At 44.4% G+C, this 18,647-nt stretch overlaps 1 protein-coding gene across 3 annotated transcripts in view; it reads left to right on the top strand.

Moving 5' to 3' along the window:
• The window catches only part of LOC308296336 (cell surface hyaluronidase-like), a 156,203-nt gene that overhangs the window by 102,705 nt on the left and 34,851 nt on the right, over positions 1-18,647 (top strand). For all 3 annotated transcript variants that reach the window (XM_080739584.1, XM_080739583.1, XM_080739585.1), the window contains 3 exons: positions 409-478; positions 7,273-7,401; positions 16,178-16,266. In XM_080739584.1, coding sequence (XP_080595710.1) covers positions 409-478; positions 7,273-7,401; positions 16,178-16,266 — 288 coding nt within the window. The remainder of the gene's footprint in view (positions 1-408; positions 479-7,272; positions 7,402-16,177; positions 16,267-18,647) is intronic.

Raw genomic sequence — 18,647 nt, forward strand, 5'->3', positions numbered from 1 at the left:
GGACAATTACGCCAGCGAGGAAACTATACAATGATATTATCATCACGGATACTTTCTGATTCTGGAAGTGGAACAATTAATCTGTGAGTATTATTGCCTGAACGTGCTCGGGCGACGGGGCCGAGCATTGTGGCTCGCTTACCGGCCCGGTTCTGAATTGTTCCGCTAGTGTATCTATCTACCCACCTACCCACCTACTTACTTACTTACTTACTTACTTACTTACGTACTTACTTACTTACTTACTTACTTACTTACAGGGACTATCCAATAAGATCTATCCACTGAGATAAAGGCCTTTTTTAATATCCACTCTCTCTCTCTCTCTCTCTCTCTCTCTCTCTCTCTCTCTCTCTCTCTCTCTCTCTCTCTCTCTCTCTCTCTCTCTCTCTCTGTGTTTTATTCCAGGGCGGTATCAACGTTCTGGATCGCTAACCCCAATAACAACCTCATCAGCAACGCAGCGGCTGGCTCTCAGGTATGACTATTGTTTAATAGCCAAAGTAATAAGATAGGGTTAAAGTGGCTGAACTCGATTTTGATGCTTTATCAACTCAAGGACCCCTGGGGTCAGGGGCGATACAAGGGGGGTGGGAGTGGGACTGAGTTACTAGGGCCCAAGGTGGAGGGGGCCTTCATTATTTTATATACTTTAGCAATTGAAAAATAGCAGATATACAAGCTCACAGCTCTGTGCCGCTCTGTGAGCTTGGTGATCTGCAAGATCACGAAAAGTCGTGAAAATGTGTGATAATCTTGAATATGTATCTTTTAAGCAAACATTTGTTACTCAAATTTAGCTTATGGGAGGTCCCTGGAACTAAATATTTTGAGATGGGGCTCCGTGGCCAAATACATATCATTTTGGGGGTCCTTGACATGAAAAAGGATGCGCACCACTGACATGGAAATATCAAAAATATTGAATTTTCAAGATTTTCCAAAAATGGCAGATCTACAAGCTCGCAGCGCGGCACTCGGTGCCGCGCTGTGAGCTTGTATATCTGCTATTTTTCAATAGTTAAAGCATTCCTGGGGGTCCCCGGACCCGCACTTTGAGAACCACCGGTTCATTACCTGAAAGCTCAGCCGCTCTTTTTCCTACTCACGAAAACAGGATCCCTTCTAACGTGATTCAATAAAATTGGGTTCAGCGATAGGTCAACATCTGATGAGATAAGGAGCCCTTATCTCTCATTTCCTACACAGACAACAGCTGAGCTCCGGTGCAGAGCACAGGCTGTTCAGGGCAGGGGTCGTCGACGTTATTTTCAGGCCAAGGATCTCTCGGTAGCTGTCCAAGAAGATGAAGCAGGGACCCCCCACTACATAATATTGTATGGCTTTCCCATATTAAGTAATAAGTAAGTAGATCGGATAGGCTTATTGTGGTGTATCAGCCAGAGTCTATTCACGCTACAATGCGCTGGACCCCTGCTGGAGATGGGTTGCTGAGGTGGAGCACATCACGTCACCTGCTGTACCATCAGCTCCGAGCGACACGTCTCGCCGCGCTCAAGTCGTGGTACTGCAACATATTCTCACCTTCAAAGCGTCAGACAACTGACGCCCTGTCAAGTACCGTACTGCGTCGGACGAGGGGACGCTTTGGGTATGCCTACTGTGTCAAGTGTTGGACGCATTGGGTAGAGAAAGAAAAATAAAAGTCGTTCCCGAAGCGAGATTCGATACCGCTATGAAGGGTTTACCAGCCACCCAACGCTACCGTTCACGCCACTATAAACGACGGAGCCGCGCCGTCTCAGGCGCCGATGAGCCCCGGGAGCTGCCGCCGAGGGAGCGGTAGTGACCGAGTCGCCGTGGCGATCGGTGCGAACGGCGCATGAGCCGACTCAGCAGCGTTACCGAATTATGTGCCGTTATGGACAGAATAGTACATTTTGACCAGGGGACTGCTTCCGCGTCCGAATGCGGCTCAAAGAAGGGACTACGTTCCGTTATTATCCACGTTGTCAAAGATAAAAGCAAAAAAAAAAGAGACCCGGGTTCGATTCCCTGTGACTGGAAAATATTCCAATAAACACATGTCGGCGCATTCGTACTAAGACTCTCCGTTCTCGTCTGACCGTAGACGCTGTAAGCGTTCCAAAGCGTCGCACGGGTGAAGCAGAAAGCGAGTTGGGAACGTGTCGGGAGGGTGAAGCAGAGGAGGTGAGAATGGGCTGGGTACTCATACATGACCTCTGAGAGGGTCTAGCGAGACTCATCAGATGCTTAGCCTTGTCCAGTCGTTTAGTGAGCCGTTTGATCGCGGATCGGATTCTGCCCTTGCTCTAATCGAAGGGCCTGTTCATATAAGACATGGTTGCCGTTGTACGGCCTGTAGTGGTGTTTCCATAAAGCCTCTTAATGCGCTTTTACGGCTTATTTGCTAAATGTTTTTTATGGAAACACTTCAAAATGCGAATAAACTTTCATTATCCGCGAAAAAATGTATCCGCTTGGAGGAGGTGGATTTTGAGGCTTTTATCGAATAAACTAAATGCGCTGTTAGGAAAGTTTCGTTGCCAAGCTCAACGTCGGGCATTTAGGCCTATACATGGAGATATGGAGCGAACCGCTTGGCCTAACATGGAGAAGTGGAGAACACTATATATGGAGATAGTCCATTCCATCATGTCATATGGGACTACCGTCATAGACAGTAGCCATTTGTTAGAGGAGTCAATGGCAACCAGGATTGAACGGCATACAGGTCAGAGTGACGTCATCAATATGACGTCACCAGAACGCATATAAACCAGCTTCTCAGTTAGATCTGGGCCAGTTGTCCCAGCTACTCCAGTTGAACACCGAAGAAGTCCTGAGCCAGGCATAGCAATAACTAAGTTGAGCACATAAGCACAGCACCCCAGATAGAGGATTAGGCATTGAAGAGTCTTAACAGACATCCGTCAGAGGTTTTGCCGGAGAGAAACGAACTTGCGTCAGAGCCGAGGTTGAGCTCTATATTATGGTGTCAGAAAGGGAATGCGAAGCTATCTGAGGACACAAAATGCCTAAAGCCCTCAGGAAATCCAAGCATCAGAGTCAAGAATGGGTACAACAGTGCCAGAAATCAGAGGTGCTGGAGCAGGTTTGGGCCCAACGTTCCATCAAGGCCCAATACAAGCATGCTCGTTCCAATGATCCATCGGGACAAGCCAACCCCAACGACCCATCGGGAATGCACATGCTCGTTCCAACGATCCATCGGGACAAGCCAACCCCAACGACCCATCGGGGAATTCACATTCTCGTCCCAACGATCCATCGGGAAAGTAGATGCTTGTTCAAACGATCCTTCGGGACAAGCTAACCCCAACGATCCATCGGGGAAAGTACATGCTTGTTCTCACGATCCATCGGGACAAGCTAACCCCAACGATCCATCGGGAAAGTACATGCTTGTTCTCACGATCCATCGGGACAAGCTAACCCCAACGATCCATCGGGAAAGTATATGCTTGTTCAAACTATCCATCGGGACAAGCTAACCCCAACGCTCCATCGGGGAATGTACATGTGTGTACCGACGATCCATAGGGACTGTTGACCCCAATGCTCCATCGGGGAATGTACATCTGTGTTCCGACGATCCATAGGGACGAAGGTGTCAAGTAGGCAAGTTAACTCTGAAGCACCATCAGGGAATGCCTGTCAGCTGTGTCGCCAGGTGAACAGCCTTAGCACCAGGGCTAAGCCAGCATTGTTAGGCAGACAGCCAGGACAGCAAGACAAGATGAGGAGGCCCAGACGGGGCGGCCCCATCAGAGGCATTGTCAGGCAGATGGCCTGGTCGGAAAGACTGGTGGACGAACAGGATGGAAAGATGAGGCCTTGTCTGGTGGACAAACAGGAAGGAAGGACGAGGTGTCCTCTGGCTGAGACACCAGGAATGCCCCAGGTTGTGGAGGCGATGGCAGGGATACTGCTGATGCTGGAGGCGATGCTGGAGGCTATGCTGCAGATGCTGCATGTAGGGTTGCAGACAATCAGCGAGGACACTGCAGACTTGAGAGGCGAGGACGCTGCAGGCGAAGCCAGAGATGTTGGATACGCTGGAGGTGAGACCCCAACTGGGGGGGTCGACTGAGGGTGGTGAGGTGACCATGGACAGGTGTAACAGATCAGGAAGCTGGAAGGCAAGTCTATGCCTCCACAGAGCCACAGTTCAGTCACACAAAGCCACAGGCTGAACCCAAGAGCTCATAGAAGTTACGATACCCGTCAGCCAGCAATTAACTTGATAAAGCAGTGCACCCAATTGTGCTCGATCCGGAATGGGGACCTGACTGGTTGATCAACGACCAAACTCCTCTGGATAGTTAGACTCACCACTGAAGATGCTCTGCCCAGGATACGTTACATATTTCCAAAGGAAATCTGGGGCGGCGAATACACAAGACAAGGAATACACAAGACAAGATTAAGAAAAGGAGGAAAATTACACTGTAAAGGAGGACAAAAGTACAAAAAAACGAAGAAAGGAAGAAGATAAGGAAAAAAGGGTAAAGGTAAATAAAGAAAGGGTGGAAGCAGCCGAGTGGAAGTTGGCTGGCACGGGGCAGCCGGAGCAGGAAGTTAAGGGATGTAGAGTGTGCATTTCCCTCCCCCGATCTGGCACGGGCGGCCAGATATGAATCCTCACGAGGACACTACCTTCTGGGAGGAAAGTGCAGCAAGAAGGCGGCAAACGTGGCAAGCCCCTTCATGGGACGGCAGGATGATTCAGTCCAACATGTTGAGAAATCGGAGAGTTAATACCACCAACATGTTGAGAGGTCATAGAGACAGAGCGATATCCAGTAACAACTTGAATCCTACTTCAGCTAATTCACCTTCATGTTTCCTAAACCCAACACGGGGCGGCCAGGTGGAAATCATAAGGAGAGGAAGCGCAACAAATAAGCTGTAATGGGGCGGCCAGATAACGTTGTTAGGCCGAGATCCGACTTTAAAGTCGACGCACAGGATTCCAGAAGTGTAGCGCTTACACGCTTCTGTATCAAACCGGTACTCGAAACGTTCTTAGAATTTAACATATTTTCTAAAGTAAATATGGGGGCGGCTGTTAGGAACGTTTCGTTGCCAAGCTCAACGTCGGGCATTTAGGCCTATACATGGAGATATGGAGCGAACCGCTTGGCCTAACATGGAGAAGTGGAGAACACTATATATGGAGATAGTCCATTCCATCATGTCATATGGGACTACCGTCATAGACAGTAGCCATTTGTTAGAGGAGTCAATGGCAACCAGGATTGAACGGCATACAGGTCAGAGTGACGTCATCAATATGACGTCACCAGAACGCATATAAACCAGCTTCTCAGTTAGATCTGGGCCAGTTGTCCCAGCTACTCCAGTTGAACACCGAAGAAGTCCTGAGCCAGGCATAGCAATAACTAAGTTGAGCACATAAGCACAGCACCCCAGATAGAGGATTAGGCATTGAAGAGTCTTAACAGACATCCGTCAGAGGTTTTGCCGGAGAGAAACGAACTTGCGTCAGAGCCGAGGTTGAGCTCTATATTATGCGCATTTGTGAATGGAAACGGGTCAGACAATGAATGCGAATACATTTATGACGTTATGGGTCCATATCGTCCGCCAACTTAACACTTTCCCCCGCCGCTTAACGTCCATTGTATAGCGTTTATAGCCCACAAAACAAACCCGTTGTTTGTTACACACGGAGTGACACGGACCGTGTGTAAAATCCTCCCGTTTTCACCTCCCGGAGTCGAGCCATCCGTGGCTAACCCTTCCTCATCACACAGTGTTGCGTGCCAAAAGTGGCCGATCTACAAGCTCACAGCAGCTTGCATCCGCGTCTCCGCGCCGCACTGTGAGCTTGCAGATCGGCCACCCTCCAGAGGACGCTGAAATTTGCAGGATAAGCACTCTGTCAACCATTCGACCACCGCTAATTCGAATGACACCCGCAAATGGAAACGGGCTAAATTCGCTTTGTCTTAATACGCATTTCTGATAATTCGCTTCCCTAATTCGAATACGTTTATGGAAACATGGCTTATGACACCGGCCCGACAACATTATGCTGTCCATGTGCAGGTTGCCATTGTACGGGATATGACACCGGCCCAGCTGCTGTCTATGACGACAGTCCTATATGACACGAGGGACTATCTCCATATACAGTATAGATAGATAGATAGATAGATACCTTTATTATCCCAAGGGGGAAAATGTGTTGCCCAGAGGCAGCACAGCAGTATAAGGTTATTTACAAGGTTACAGAGAAGTATGAAAAAGATAAAAAGAAAAAACAAGAACAGAGTACAGAGTACAGTACAGTAAGAGCAAGGTACAACAGGAAAGGGAACGAATAATATATATACATAAAGTGTCTTAAAGCACGACTATCAAAATAATAAAATGCCCAAATCAAAGTGACCATAACAGTCAATGCTAGTTAGTGCAACAAGTATCTCTACATCATGTCAAACACAAGCAGAAATACTAAAAAAATAAACTACTAACACAACCTAATAGTGCAGTGTCCAAAGGTCAGAGCGATAAAAACAACTAGCAAAATTAAATAAAAATAAACAAGAAAGGGTGATGCGGCAAGACGCACAAAAAAACACCCTCCCTGGAAGGTTCTTAGAGGTCAAAGTCAGTGCAGATATAGTTCCAGTAAAGAAAAAAAGGCTACCGTCGTCCTACGTTAGGAAGTATAGGGTTCTCCAAATCTCCATGTTTAGGCCAAACAGGTTCTTGACGTCTCCATGTATAAGCCAAAATGCCTAACGTTGAGCTTGACACTGTGGGTTTCCCCATACGTGGGATTCTTAGCTTGATGTCCGGAAACGTTCGCAAAACACTTATGATCTTTCAAAGACTGATGAACTCGTCGAACCTTTGTGAACAGACGTGACAAGCGTGAGTTTAGTTCTGCTTCAATGCCTTCCATAAATAAATTGCCAAAGTAGAATGGGGAGAAGTTTACATCAAAGTAACTCACCTGGGAGAAGGACTATTTCTTTAGGATCAGTCTGGGTCGAGGGATGTGGAGGGTGTTTATGAACGTGATAAGTGTTTTGCCATCTATCGTAAAAACTGGCAGTTGAGCCTCTTAATACCAACCCATCGCATTCACAGAGTTCTTTTCAAAACCAAAGAATAAAACAGTGGTCCCAGCGGAGGCCAGAAAACCACATTGATTGCTGCGGAGCAGCTTGCATGGTGAAAGCTTTTCATCACCTCCTCATCTCTCCCCTGTGTTGTGTTGTGGTGTGTTTCCAGGACGCAGGCATCTGGTACGTGTTCCACAGCTCCTCAACGGGGGACTCGCACGGCCGGGTGGCAGAAACCAAGGCCGAGCTCACACCCCTGGGCATCTTCTACAACAACCGCGTGCACTCCAACTTTAAGGTAAATACAAAGCTACGGTATACACACCCCCATGGGCATACATGGGCAACTGGCAGCCCGGGGGCCACATGCGGCCCCCACCTTCACTTTATCCGGCCCGCAGGATAATATTGGAGCACTGATATATTATTGATTTCAGCTGTTACAATTCAAATACATGGAAAAAATGACCGGCTTTAATTACTTCAGTCTATATTAGTAGCTAAATGACTAGTATTAAAATGTTATTGTGTTTTTTTATGTCCAATGTATTTGTATTTAAGTTCATAAAGTTAACATAAGAACATATAAATGCATTTGAAATTTTAAAACAAAAGAAGGAAAAAAAGTTACTTTTTCAGGATTCCAATTCAAAAATAGCAAAAATATCCCAAGAAGCATTATCCCTTTTAAATGGGACACGGTGATAACATACCTAGGTCTCCAGATACCCAATAACCGTGCTAAAGTGTTTTCCTTAAACTACACCCCACTACTAAGAAAGATTGAAGAGGAACTCAACAGGTGGATGGGTCTCCCACTTTCCTTAACTCATACAGTGCCATCCGGCCACAAGGGGTGCTAGAGTGCCAGAAATGTATCCATAGACCTTCTTTATAGCTTTCGTTGACCCTCCCCCAACTGGCTTGTGTTTTCACTCCAGTCAATGCTATGGGTGTCGAGAGGAGGAAGCTAGCTGACACGTAGCCAAAATGCTAACCCATTTAGAAGCCCGATCTAAAGCTATTTCAGCCGCAAAAAACTTTCTCTTTGGGTCTGGGGACACAATCCGGAGAAAATCCTGTCTAAAGATGGCCGAGTCTAAGTCCCGGCCAAGGATGGACGTCTAGACCGGGGCTTCGTTGAGGCCTCCGATAAAATAATTCATTTTATTAAATATCCCGGACATGTTCGGGATAGGCACCCTGGAATACGTTGCGCCGCCTACAATGAACATTCGGTGAACATTGGGGGGGGTCTAAACTTTATTTTAAACCATTTTCAATGGAATAAATCGTCGGAGCATCTAGCGTCTCTCGTTGGTGAGCGCTGGGCGAGCCGGGACCACCCACGTTGCTCCAAGCAGCTCGGGGTAAGTAAAATAGCAAATAAAAAAAAAATTTTGATCCCGAATATCCCGAACATGTTCGGGATAGGCACTTAAAGGGTTAATAGGTAGAATTAACTGCATCAAGATGACTATACTTCCTAGACTGTTATACCTATTCCAGATGTTACCAATAGGGATACCAAAGATATTTTTTAAACATTTAAACCCAACCCTATGTCCAGATTTATTTGGAAGAAAAAGCCACCTAGAATAAAGTTGAAAGTCCTCCAGGGCCAACCCCGGGAAGGGGGTTTAAAGCTCCCCAACCTACAATCCTATTACTGGGCAGCGCAATCGAGAGCAGTATGGGCCTGGCAGGCACACCTGCAGCAGCCCCCTGTTTGGTTACAAATGGAACAACAAGACATTGTATCCATACCCCTTGCCTCTGTTCCATATATACCTTCATTTAGACAACTATAAATATTAACTGAGAACCCCTTTGTAAAACACACGTATAAACTATGGTTTGAAATACGTAAAAAGACAAAAAATATACAACCAATTTATGACCTAACTCCCTTTCATACAAATCCTCTGGTGCCTGAAGCCTTACGAGATGGAATAACTCAAACATGGTTTAGGAAAGGCATAAAAACATTTGGAGATTTATATAGTGGGGGAGTTTTAAAATCGTGTGCAGATCTCAAGGAAAAATATGATCTAGATAACAGACATTTTTTCAAATTCTTTCAAATCAGAAATTATATTATAACAGAGCAAGGGGGAAACCTTCTACCTATTAAACAGCTACCCGTGGACAGTATATTGCGTACATGGGCAACTGGCGGCCCGGGGGCCACATGCGGCCCCCACCTCCACTTCATGCGGCCCGCAGGTTAATACCGGAATACTGATATATTATTGGTTTCAGCTGTTACAATTCCAAACATGACCTGCTTTAATTCCGACAGTCTATTAGTAGCTTAATGACTAGTATAGTATTCAAATATATATATATATATTTTTATGTCCAATGTAGGTATTTGTATTTAGGTTCATATAGTCAACATGAATATATAACTAAATGTGGCCCTCTGGAGTGAAGGTGGAAATATAGTGGCCCTCACCATCATCAAAGTTGCCCAACCCTGGTATATTGAGAAAAAAAATGGGTGCTAAAGGGTTAGTATCACATATATACACAGGTATTAACAACCTCTCTGAAAAGGAGGAGCTGAGGGTAAAGAACAAATGGGAAACAGACTTAAACTATTGCTTTGACTCAGAGAAGTGGGCCGATCTGTGTGAAAAAGTACAACATTTCTCCTTTAGCAACAAACACATTCTGACTCAATTCAATCTCTTACACAGAATATACTTCACCCCCAAAAGAATGCATAGGATTGATTGTACTAGATCTCAATACTGTCCAAGGTGCAGAGTGGAGATAGGCTCTTTGGTCCACATGTTCTGGTCATGCTCGAAACTGTCTGGGTATTGGAAGGGGGTTCTGGGAGCACTGTCCAGGATAATAAGAAAATCACACCCGTGTGAAGTGGAGCTGTGTGTGTGTGTGTGTGTGTGTGTGTGTGTGTGTGTGTGTGTGTGTGTGTGTGTGTGTGTGTGTGTGTGTGTGTGTGTGTGTGTGTGTGTGTGTGTGTGTGTGTGTGTGTGTGGATCATGTGTACCGATTTTTGTGACATTTGAAGAAAATATGTAGGAAAAGGAGCAAAAAGTGTGTTTTGGAGAAAATTCAAGATGGCGGAAAATCTATCATGGCGCAAATGGGCGTGGCCTATATGGGGAGATGCGTCATGACCCAAGGAATCCAGGGAAAAAATATTTTTAATTTTCCGACCTACGGTTCAAGAGTTACAGGCCAAAACGTAAAGTGGGGTGTTATGGCGCCACCATGCGGCCAAATGACACAATTATTTTTTATTTAATCCTTGAAATCATTATGAACCTCCTCTCCAAGTCTTGAAACTCTAGCCCCTATGGTTTGCGAGAGACAAATAATTGAATGTGAGTTTTTGCGATTCCCATTATAAGTCAATGGGGAAAATTAATTCACTAATAAATTAATATCAATTAAACTATTGAACCTTTCTCTTAGCAAGTTACTAGCCCACGATTCCCGAGTAAGCCTGTCGATTTGACATATGGCGCGAGTGTGTGGTGGCAAAACTGTGGGACTAGTAGCGTGCCGAAGTTTAGGAAGTTCAGGCTACATACACACAGACACACACACACACAGACAGACAGACAGACAGACAGACCCACACGGCCACGTATAGGGAGCCTGTGCTTCACACAGCTCCAAAAACCATTCCATATGATCCTAGGCTCATTCTCTTAGGAGACACGTCATTGTTGCCAAGATGTACGAACCACATATTGAGACTTGTAAAAATAGCGCTGGCAACAGCCAATAAATGTATTGCTCTTAAATGGAAGGACGAGACTCCACCACAAACTTCTCTGTGGTTCAGGGAACTAACTTCCTGTATTCCCAGTGAACGAATAATGTACAATCTCAAAGAAAAGCCAGAAGACTTTGAGAGAATCTGGCGGAAACTAATTGATTTTAACGAGGCAAATGACATGGAGGACTGAGTGGTTATCCTATCCTGGGGGGTGTGTCAGTTGAGCCTGTGGTGAGAGGGTGGGGGGGGGGGGGGGGGGGGAGAGAGAGCCCAACAGCAAATTGTTACCTGTAACAATGTCTGTGTTTTCGTATCCATCATTACCTTATTATTATTATTATTATTATTTTCTATTCATGTATTACTGTATTATCATTTTTTTTAAATTACTATGTCTTAATCTACTTGTACTAAATTTGTATAATGTATTATTATCATTATAATTTATTTTTCTTTCTTTATGTACCAGTAAATTAAGGGTGGGGGGGGGGGGGGAATACAAAAACCTATGTAAGCTGATTGATGTATTGATAAACATGCTATGCCCAATAAGTCATGTCCAAGCTTAATACAAATAACTTAAAAAAAAAATAGCAAAAATAGCCGATCTACAAACTCAAAGTTTTAGCTTGTAGATCGGCTATTTTTGCTATGTATATGCATTGTGGCCCTCTGGAGTGAGTGTGAAAATGTAGTGGCCCTCTCCATCATCAAAGTTGCCCACCCCTGCCCCTGGGTATCATCTACAACAGTGGTGCCCAAACATTTCCTACATTGGCTATTTTCACTAGTTTGCTAAAAAAAGGTTAGGAACCACTTGTTCTACAACAACCGAGTGCACTCCAACTTTAAGGCAAATAAAGGAAATAACTTCAGCCATTGTTGGCTTTAAAACAGCAGTTTATACAGCGGTGGACTGGGCATCTGGCATACGCCCGGTGGGCCGACCATTATTGGTCAAACAGTTCCTTTCCCCTCCATCAGGTGTCCCAGCTGGCCAGGGGGAGGCAGTATAGAGACCAGGATTACTGCATGTTTTTGTGAGGGTATCTATCCTAGGAGACACGGGGAGAACACACAAACTCCACTCTCTCTCTCTCTCTCTCTCTCTCTCTCTCTCTCTCTCAGTCTGTCAGCACTTCTCTCTCTCCCCTCTTCCCTCTAGCTCTGACAGGAGGAATGTTCATAGTTTTTCAAGGTTTTTAAACGTACATTATTGCACAAGTTTCTGCTCATAATTCTCAGTTGACCTGTGCCACACACGCGCACGCGCGCGCACACACACACACACACACACACACACACACATTTGTGTTGCTATATTAATGATTGAGGACATCAACATTTTTAGAATTGAAAATAGCTGAACATAGAAAATGTTTTTTCATTTTTTTCCCCTTTTTTTACGGTTGTACGACACCAGTATGCTGCTAAGTATAAATAAACCCAAAACAGAAACCTAACCTCAAAATGCCCCCTAATCCTAACCTCAACATCATTTTTTTCTTAATTGTATAAGCCTAGCTCTCCCCAAATCTTCTGTATCGTGGGGAAAGATTTTGCAGGAAAATAGCAGATCGACAAGCTCAACAACGTGTTCCAACGCAACACGTTGTGAGCTTGTCGATCGGCTATTCTCCTGCAAAAAGCTCTCCTCGCAATAAGTGAGAAACCCCCGTTTATTTTTAGACACGCACGCACACGCACGCACGCACGCACGCACGCACGCACGCACGCACGCACGCACGCACGCACGCACACGCACGCACACACACACAGGTACAATAGCTCTCTGTGAGAACGGGGTCTTTGGGTGTTGAACTGTAGGGTCTTTGTCCCCTCGGACCACAAGGAAGGTAAGAACTATACCTCAGTTACATAATGTACCAGCCAGACCAATGCACTGCAGCACTGCAGCACATGAAACCTTGGATGTCCAAAACCTTTCCTTTTCATTATTCCCATTTAGAATGGGTACACATTATTGCGTATTATTATTTTATGCTTTAACTATTGAAAAATAGCAGATCTGCTATTTTTGAAAAATCGTGAGAATTATAATTTTGACCCGATTCTATAAGTGTCTTTTGAATCCTTCTAAGGTTTTTTGAAAAAACGATGTTTCTATGTCAGCAATCTGGCCAGCCATCGTCAAAGAAAAGGTCCTTTTCACTTAAATGGAGCTCAGTTAGTCTCTTCTTGAGAGACTACTATGTCAGTGGTTCTCAAACCTTTTCATGTGAAGGACCCCCAAAATGATATGTATTTGGCCACGGACCCCCATCTCACAATATTAAGTTCCAGGGACCCCCCAGAAGCAAAATTTGAGTTACAAACGTTTGCTTTGAAAATACATATATTCAAAGATTTGCACACATTTTCAAGATTTTTACAAAAATAGCAGATCTACAAGCTTGCAGCGCGGCACTTGGTGCCGCGCTGTGAGCTTGTATATCTGCTATTTTTCACTGGTTAAAGCATTCAATAATTCTAGGCCTAAATGGGTTATTAGAATTATCGTCAGATTCGTTGGCAGGCAGAAACCTCTTATCTCCACGTTTTAACTTTTTGAACGTCCCTACCTGATTTGACTAAAGCATCAAAAGTAGCAGATCTACCACTCTTGCTACTTTTGAATTTGAATCTCAAAAAGCAACAGTTTTGGACATTTAGATAGATAGATAACTTTATTTTACCAAGGGGGAAAATCAATCGCCCAGAGGCAGCACAACAGTATAAGGCAGGGTTCCCCAATAGGCGGCCCGCGGGCCATTTGCGGCCCGCGGGGTGCTACTGTCTGGCCCCCACCAACCCCAGTAATAATGGTGGTATAAGAGCAGCAACAAAACTAGTATATTGTCCTTGTCGGGTGGAAACCTTGTATCTCCAAATTTGTACGTTCTTTCGCAAAGTAAAGTCCTGCTTCATCATACAAGGCCGTCGCACAAAAGTAGTGAAAGCAGCCGATCTACAAGCACACAAAGGTGTGCTTATAGATCGGCTGTTTTCACTAGTTTAAATCATTTTAAAATGATAAATGCAAAACGAACGGTTTTGGACATACAAGATTTTCACCCGACAACGACGATATCTGAACTGTCACTGGAGTAGCGGGAACGCCACCGTCGCCCCCTGCAATGTTGTGGCCCTCGGCTTGGTACCCTAGACATGATTCAATGTTGTGGCCCTCGGCTTGGTACCCTAGACATAATTCAATGTTGTGGCCCTCGGCTTGGTACCCTAGACATAATTCAATGTTGTGGCCCTCGGCTTGGTACCCTAGACATAATTCAATGTTGTGGCCCTCGGCTTGGTACCCTAGACATAATTCAATGTTGTGGCCCTCGGCTTGGTACCCTAGACATAATTCAATGTTGTGGCCCTCGGCTTGGTACCCTAGACATAATTCAATGTTGTGGCCCTCGGCTTGGTACCCTAGACATAATTCAATGTTGTGGCCCTCGGCTTGGTACCCTAGACATAATTCAATGTTGTGGCCCTCGGCTTGGTACCCTAGACATAATTCAATGTTGTGGCCCTCGGCTTGGTACCCTAGACATAATTCAATGTTGTGGCCCTCGGCTTGGTACCCTAGACATAATTCAATGTTGTGGCCCTCGGCTTGGTACCCTAGACATAATTCAATGTTGTGGCCCTCGGCTTGGTACCCTAGACATAATTCAATGTTGTGGCCCTCGGCTTGGTACCCTAGACATAATTCAATGTTGTGGCCCTCGGCTTGGTACCCTAGACATAATTCAATGTTGTGGCCCTCGGCTTGGTACCCTAGACATATTTCAATGTTGTGGCCCTCGGCTTGGTACCCTAGACATAATTCAATGTTGTGGCCCTCGGCTTGGTACCCTAGACATAATTCAATGTTGTGGCCCTCGGCTTGGTACCCTAGACATAATTCAATGTTGTGGCCCTCGGCTTGGTACCCTAGACATAATTCAATGTTGTGGCCCTCGGCTTGGCACCCTAGACATGATTCAATGTTGTGGCCCTCGGCTTGGCACCCTAGACATGATTCAATGTTGTGGCCCTCGGCTTGGCACCCTAGACATGATTCAATGTTGTGGCCCTCGGCTTGGCACCCTAGACATGATTCAATGTTGTGGCCCTCGGCTTGGCACCCTAGACATGATTCAATGTTGTGGCCCTCGGCTTGGCACCCTAGACATGATTCAATGTTGTGGCCCTCGGCTTGGCACCCTAGACATGATTCAATGTTGTGGCCCTCGGCTTGGCACCCTAGACATGATTCAATGTTGTGGCCCTCGGCTTGGCACCCTAGACATGATTCAATGTTGTGGCCCTCGGCTTGGCACCCTAGACATGATTCAATGTTGTGGCCCTCGGCTTGGCACCCTAGACATGATTCAATGTTGTGGCCCTCGGCTTGGCACCCTAGACATGATTCGGCCCTTGGGGAAAACTAATTGGGGAACCCTGGTATAAGGTATTTTACAAAGTTACAGAGAAGTATTAAAAAATGAAAAACAAGAACAGAGTAAAGATCAAGTAAAGAGCAAGGTACATCAAAGAAAGGGAACAAATAATATATTTATAGTGTCAAAAAAATGTCAAAGCTCAACGTCATAACAGTCAAAGTGTCCATAACAGTCAATGCTAGTTAGTGCAACAAGTAGCTCACCACCATGTCAAACAAAATACTCAAAAACTACTAACACAAAAACTACTAACACAACATTTGCATTCAACACATTAAAAATAAACAAATTGGACCCAAATGTGGTTCTATTTGTACACTTTCAGAGTTCTATAGACCCATAAAGGGTCCCCGACATTGACAACTAATGCATTGCACACCGACTGTTACTGTGACTGTCTTATATCGTCACTGCCAGGCAGAAACCTCGTATCTCCAAGTTTCAAATTTGTACGTTTTTTTGCCAAGTAAAGCCCTGCTTCATCATACAAGGCCGTCGCACAAAACTAGTGAAAACAGCAGATCTACAAGCACACAACGCCTCGCGGTGCGAGGCATTGTGTGCTTGTAGATCGGCTGTTTTCACTAGTTTAGTTCATTTTTTAATTGATAAATACAAAACAAACGCTTTTGGACATACAAGGTTTCCACCCGACAACGACGATACGTAAAAACACTGGCTATGGGGCTGTGATCTAAACCAGAGGTTCCAAACCGTTCCATGCCAAGGATAAAGTCTCTTTGATGTGTTATTACTGTTGCCCTTGTTGTTTGTGTGCAGCACAGCACGTTGTGAACATTGCATTTTCACTTCTTGTGCTTGTACTGTATGAGTAAAAAACCAAAACTTCTTGTTTCCTACAGGCCGGGCTGTTCATCGATAAAGGAGTGAAGACCACGAACGCCAGCAGCGCAGACCCACGAGAATACCTGTGTCTGGATAACAGCGCAAGGTAGGGTGTGTGTGTGTGTGTGTGTGTGTGTGTGTGTGTGTGTGTGTGCGTGTGCGCGTGTGTGCGCGTGCGTGCGTGTTGTTTTTGACCGCAAATTTTGAGTTTGTTTTAGTCATAGTCTTTTGAATAGAATGTCATGTAGTTTTAGTCATAATTTAGTCACCTGAAAAGTACAGTATTAGTTTTAGGCTAATTTTAGTCGACTAAATATCATACGATTTTTAGCGACTAAATCTACAGTTGATTTAGTCAACTGAAATGTGTTTTGGCGGTGCCTTGATGGCATCGTAACGACAGATTTTACACTTGGTTGTGTGCTGAAAATAGCAGATCTACAAGCTCACAACCAGAGTTGGGTGTAACGCGTTACAAAGTAACGCGTTACTGTAATAATACTACTTTTTTCGGTAACGAGTAGTGTAACGGTACTACTCCTCCGAAATAATAATAACACTACAAATACTGCCTGGTCGCGTTACTCGCTACTCGCTACTTTCGTGCCTGCAGTTTCTGCTTCTGCCTTCAGCAGGAACCGATTGTAAACATCATCACTTGTCTTTTAAAACATTGGAACTGACATTTATCTAAAATAACTAACCAAAGAAGAGGTAATCAAACACATTTGATAACACATTTGATTGTCAGCGCAGCAGCAGGTCACGGTGACACTGTGGCAATCAAGCCGCAGCCAGCAGCCACCCGACATTTGATAACCATCGCATATAGATTAATACAAGGGACTAAAAACAGCAAACCCCCCAAATACGGATATTTATAATATCAAGCAAAGAAATGAGTTACCTTTTGCCCATGAGAGAAAGGGAGAGAGAGAGAGAAAAGAGAAAAAAAGAGTGGCACGGCAGCGCATCACGAGGTGCGCAAAGCCGACGTTTGAATCACAGCCTAGATTAATATCCTACACGTGACAAGATACATTAAAACCCCCAAATAGTGAGTATTAAATATCCAGCGAGCCACAAGAATGAATTAGCCTACTGGAAATGTACGGTAGGCTGAGAGAGAGAGGGAAAAAGAGCACCTCACCTTTGCTCTGAGACTCTGACATGAGCTGATGATGACGGACAATTAATAATTCCTTATGCAAAACCATCGCTGCATGTTGCTTTTTTAAGCAAATGGGAAGTTTTCCGCTGCTAGAATTAGTTTGACATTGTTTTAGTGCTTCTGCTGCACACGGAGTCATCTCATTGTAGTTCCATCACTTTCGCCTGCTACAGTAGGGTAGAGTGGGGGAATAGGCCCCCCCTGGGGTAATAAGCCCCCCAGCTGTATTTGACTACAGAACTACCTACTTACTAATACAAATTATAATAATTACTATATGACCTGCTGCGCTCTGTGGGGGGAGAATCTCCGCCAGGTCATGTCCACCCCTGGACTGGAAAATTCATAGGAGCCAAATGGAATGAAATCTGCTTAAACTGACTGACATATGGATACAGAACTATAGGCTATAATGTCAGGTGGAAACCATGTATGTCCATAAATAAATGAATAAACTCATATGTGAGCTAAATAAGGCCACAGGGGCTCAGAAATAATTTAATTATTATAATTTTGATTAATTATTATAACTTCGTATTATTAATATTATTATTATTATTAGACTCATTCAAATGACCACCAGTGAGCCCTGCTCACTTCATTGAACAACATAACTGTATTGTATTAGATATTATAATAATATATAATAAATATTTAATACATCTAATATATGTTGGCAATGCATCTCAGGCTTTTTTATGGAGTAACGCAAAAGTAGTGTAACGAGTAGTGTAACGAGTTACTTTCTCCAGGAAGTAATGAAGTAGTGTAAGGCACTACTTTTTTCAGAGGTAATATGTAATATGTAGTGCACTACTTTTTGGAGTAACGGATCCCAACTCTGCTCACAACACGTCGCACCGCGACACGTTGTGAACTTGTAGATCTAGTATTTTCAGCACGCAAAACACCTGAGAGCAACCAAACATGAAATGACTCTCTTCTCCACTAGTCCCTCCCTAACGTTTTAGTCTAGTTTTTATTTTGTTGACGAAATTGTCAATATGTTTAGTCTTAGTTTTAGTCATCACAGCTTAGTTTTTTATTCGTTTTTATTTTGTTTTCGTCAGTGAAAAAAACGCAGTCGACCAACATTTTTCGTCATAGTTTTAGTCGACGAAATCAACACTGGTCTCTAACGTGTGCTTGTCAGGTCAGCATGCATTTTCTTGCTATTTGTGTGCAACAATTCTGCAACAATTCTGCAACAAATTAAGACACGCATTCAACCCCCCCCCAAAAAACAACAACAAAAAAAAAATCAAAAAGTTGAAATGTCATATCAGAGAATCAAAGATTTCTACCTGCAGATACCA

The sequence above is a fragment of the Nannobrachium achirus genome (genome assembly GCF_963921795.1).
Source record: "Nannobrachium achirus genome assembly, chromosome: 12".
In the NCBI taxonomy this organism is placed as follows: domain Eukaryota; kingdom Metazoa; phylum Chordata; class Actinopteri; order Myctophiformes; family Myctophidae; genus Nannobrachium; species Nannobrachium achirus.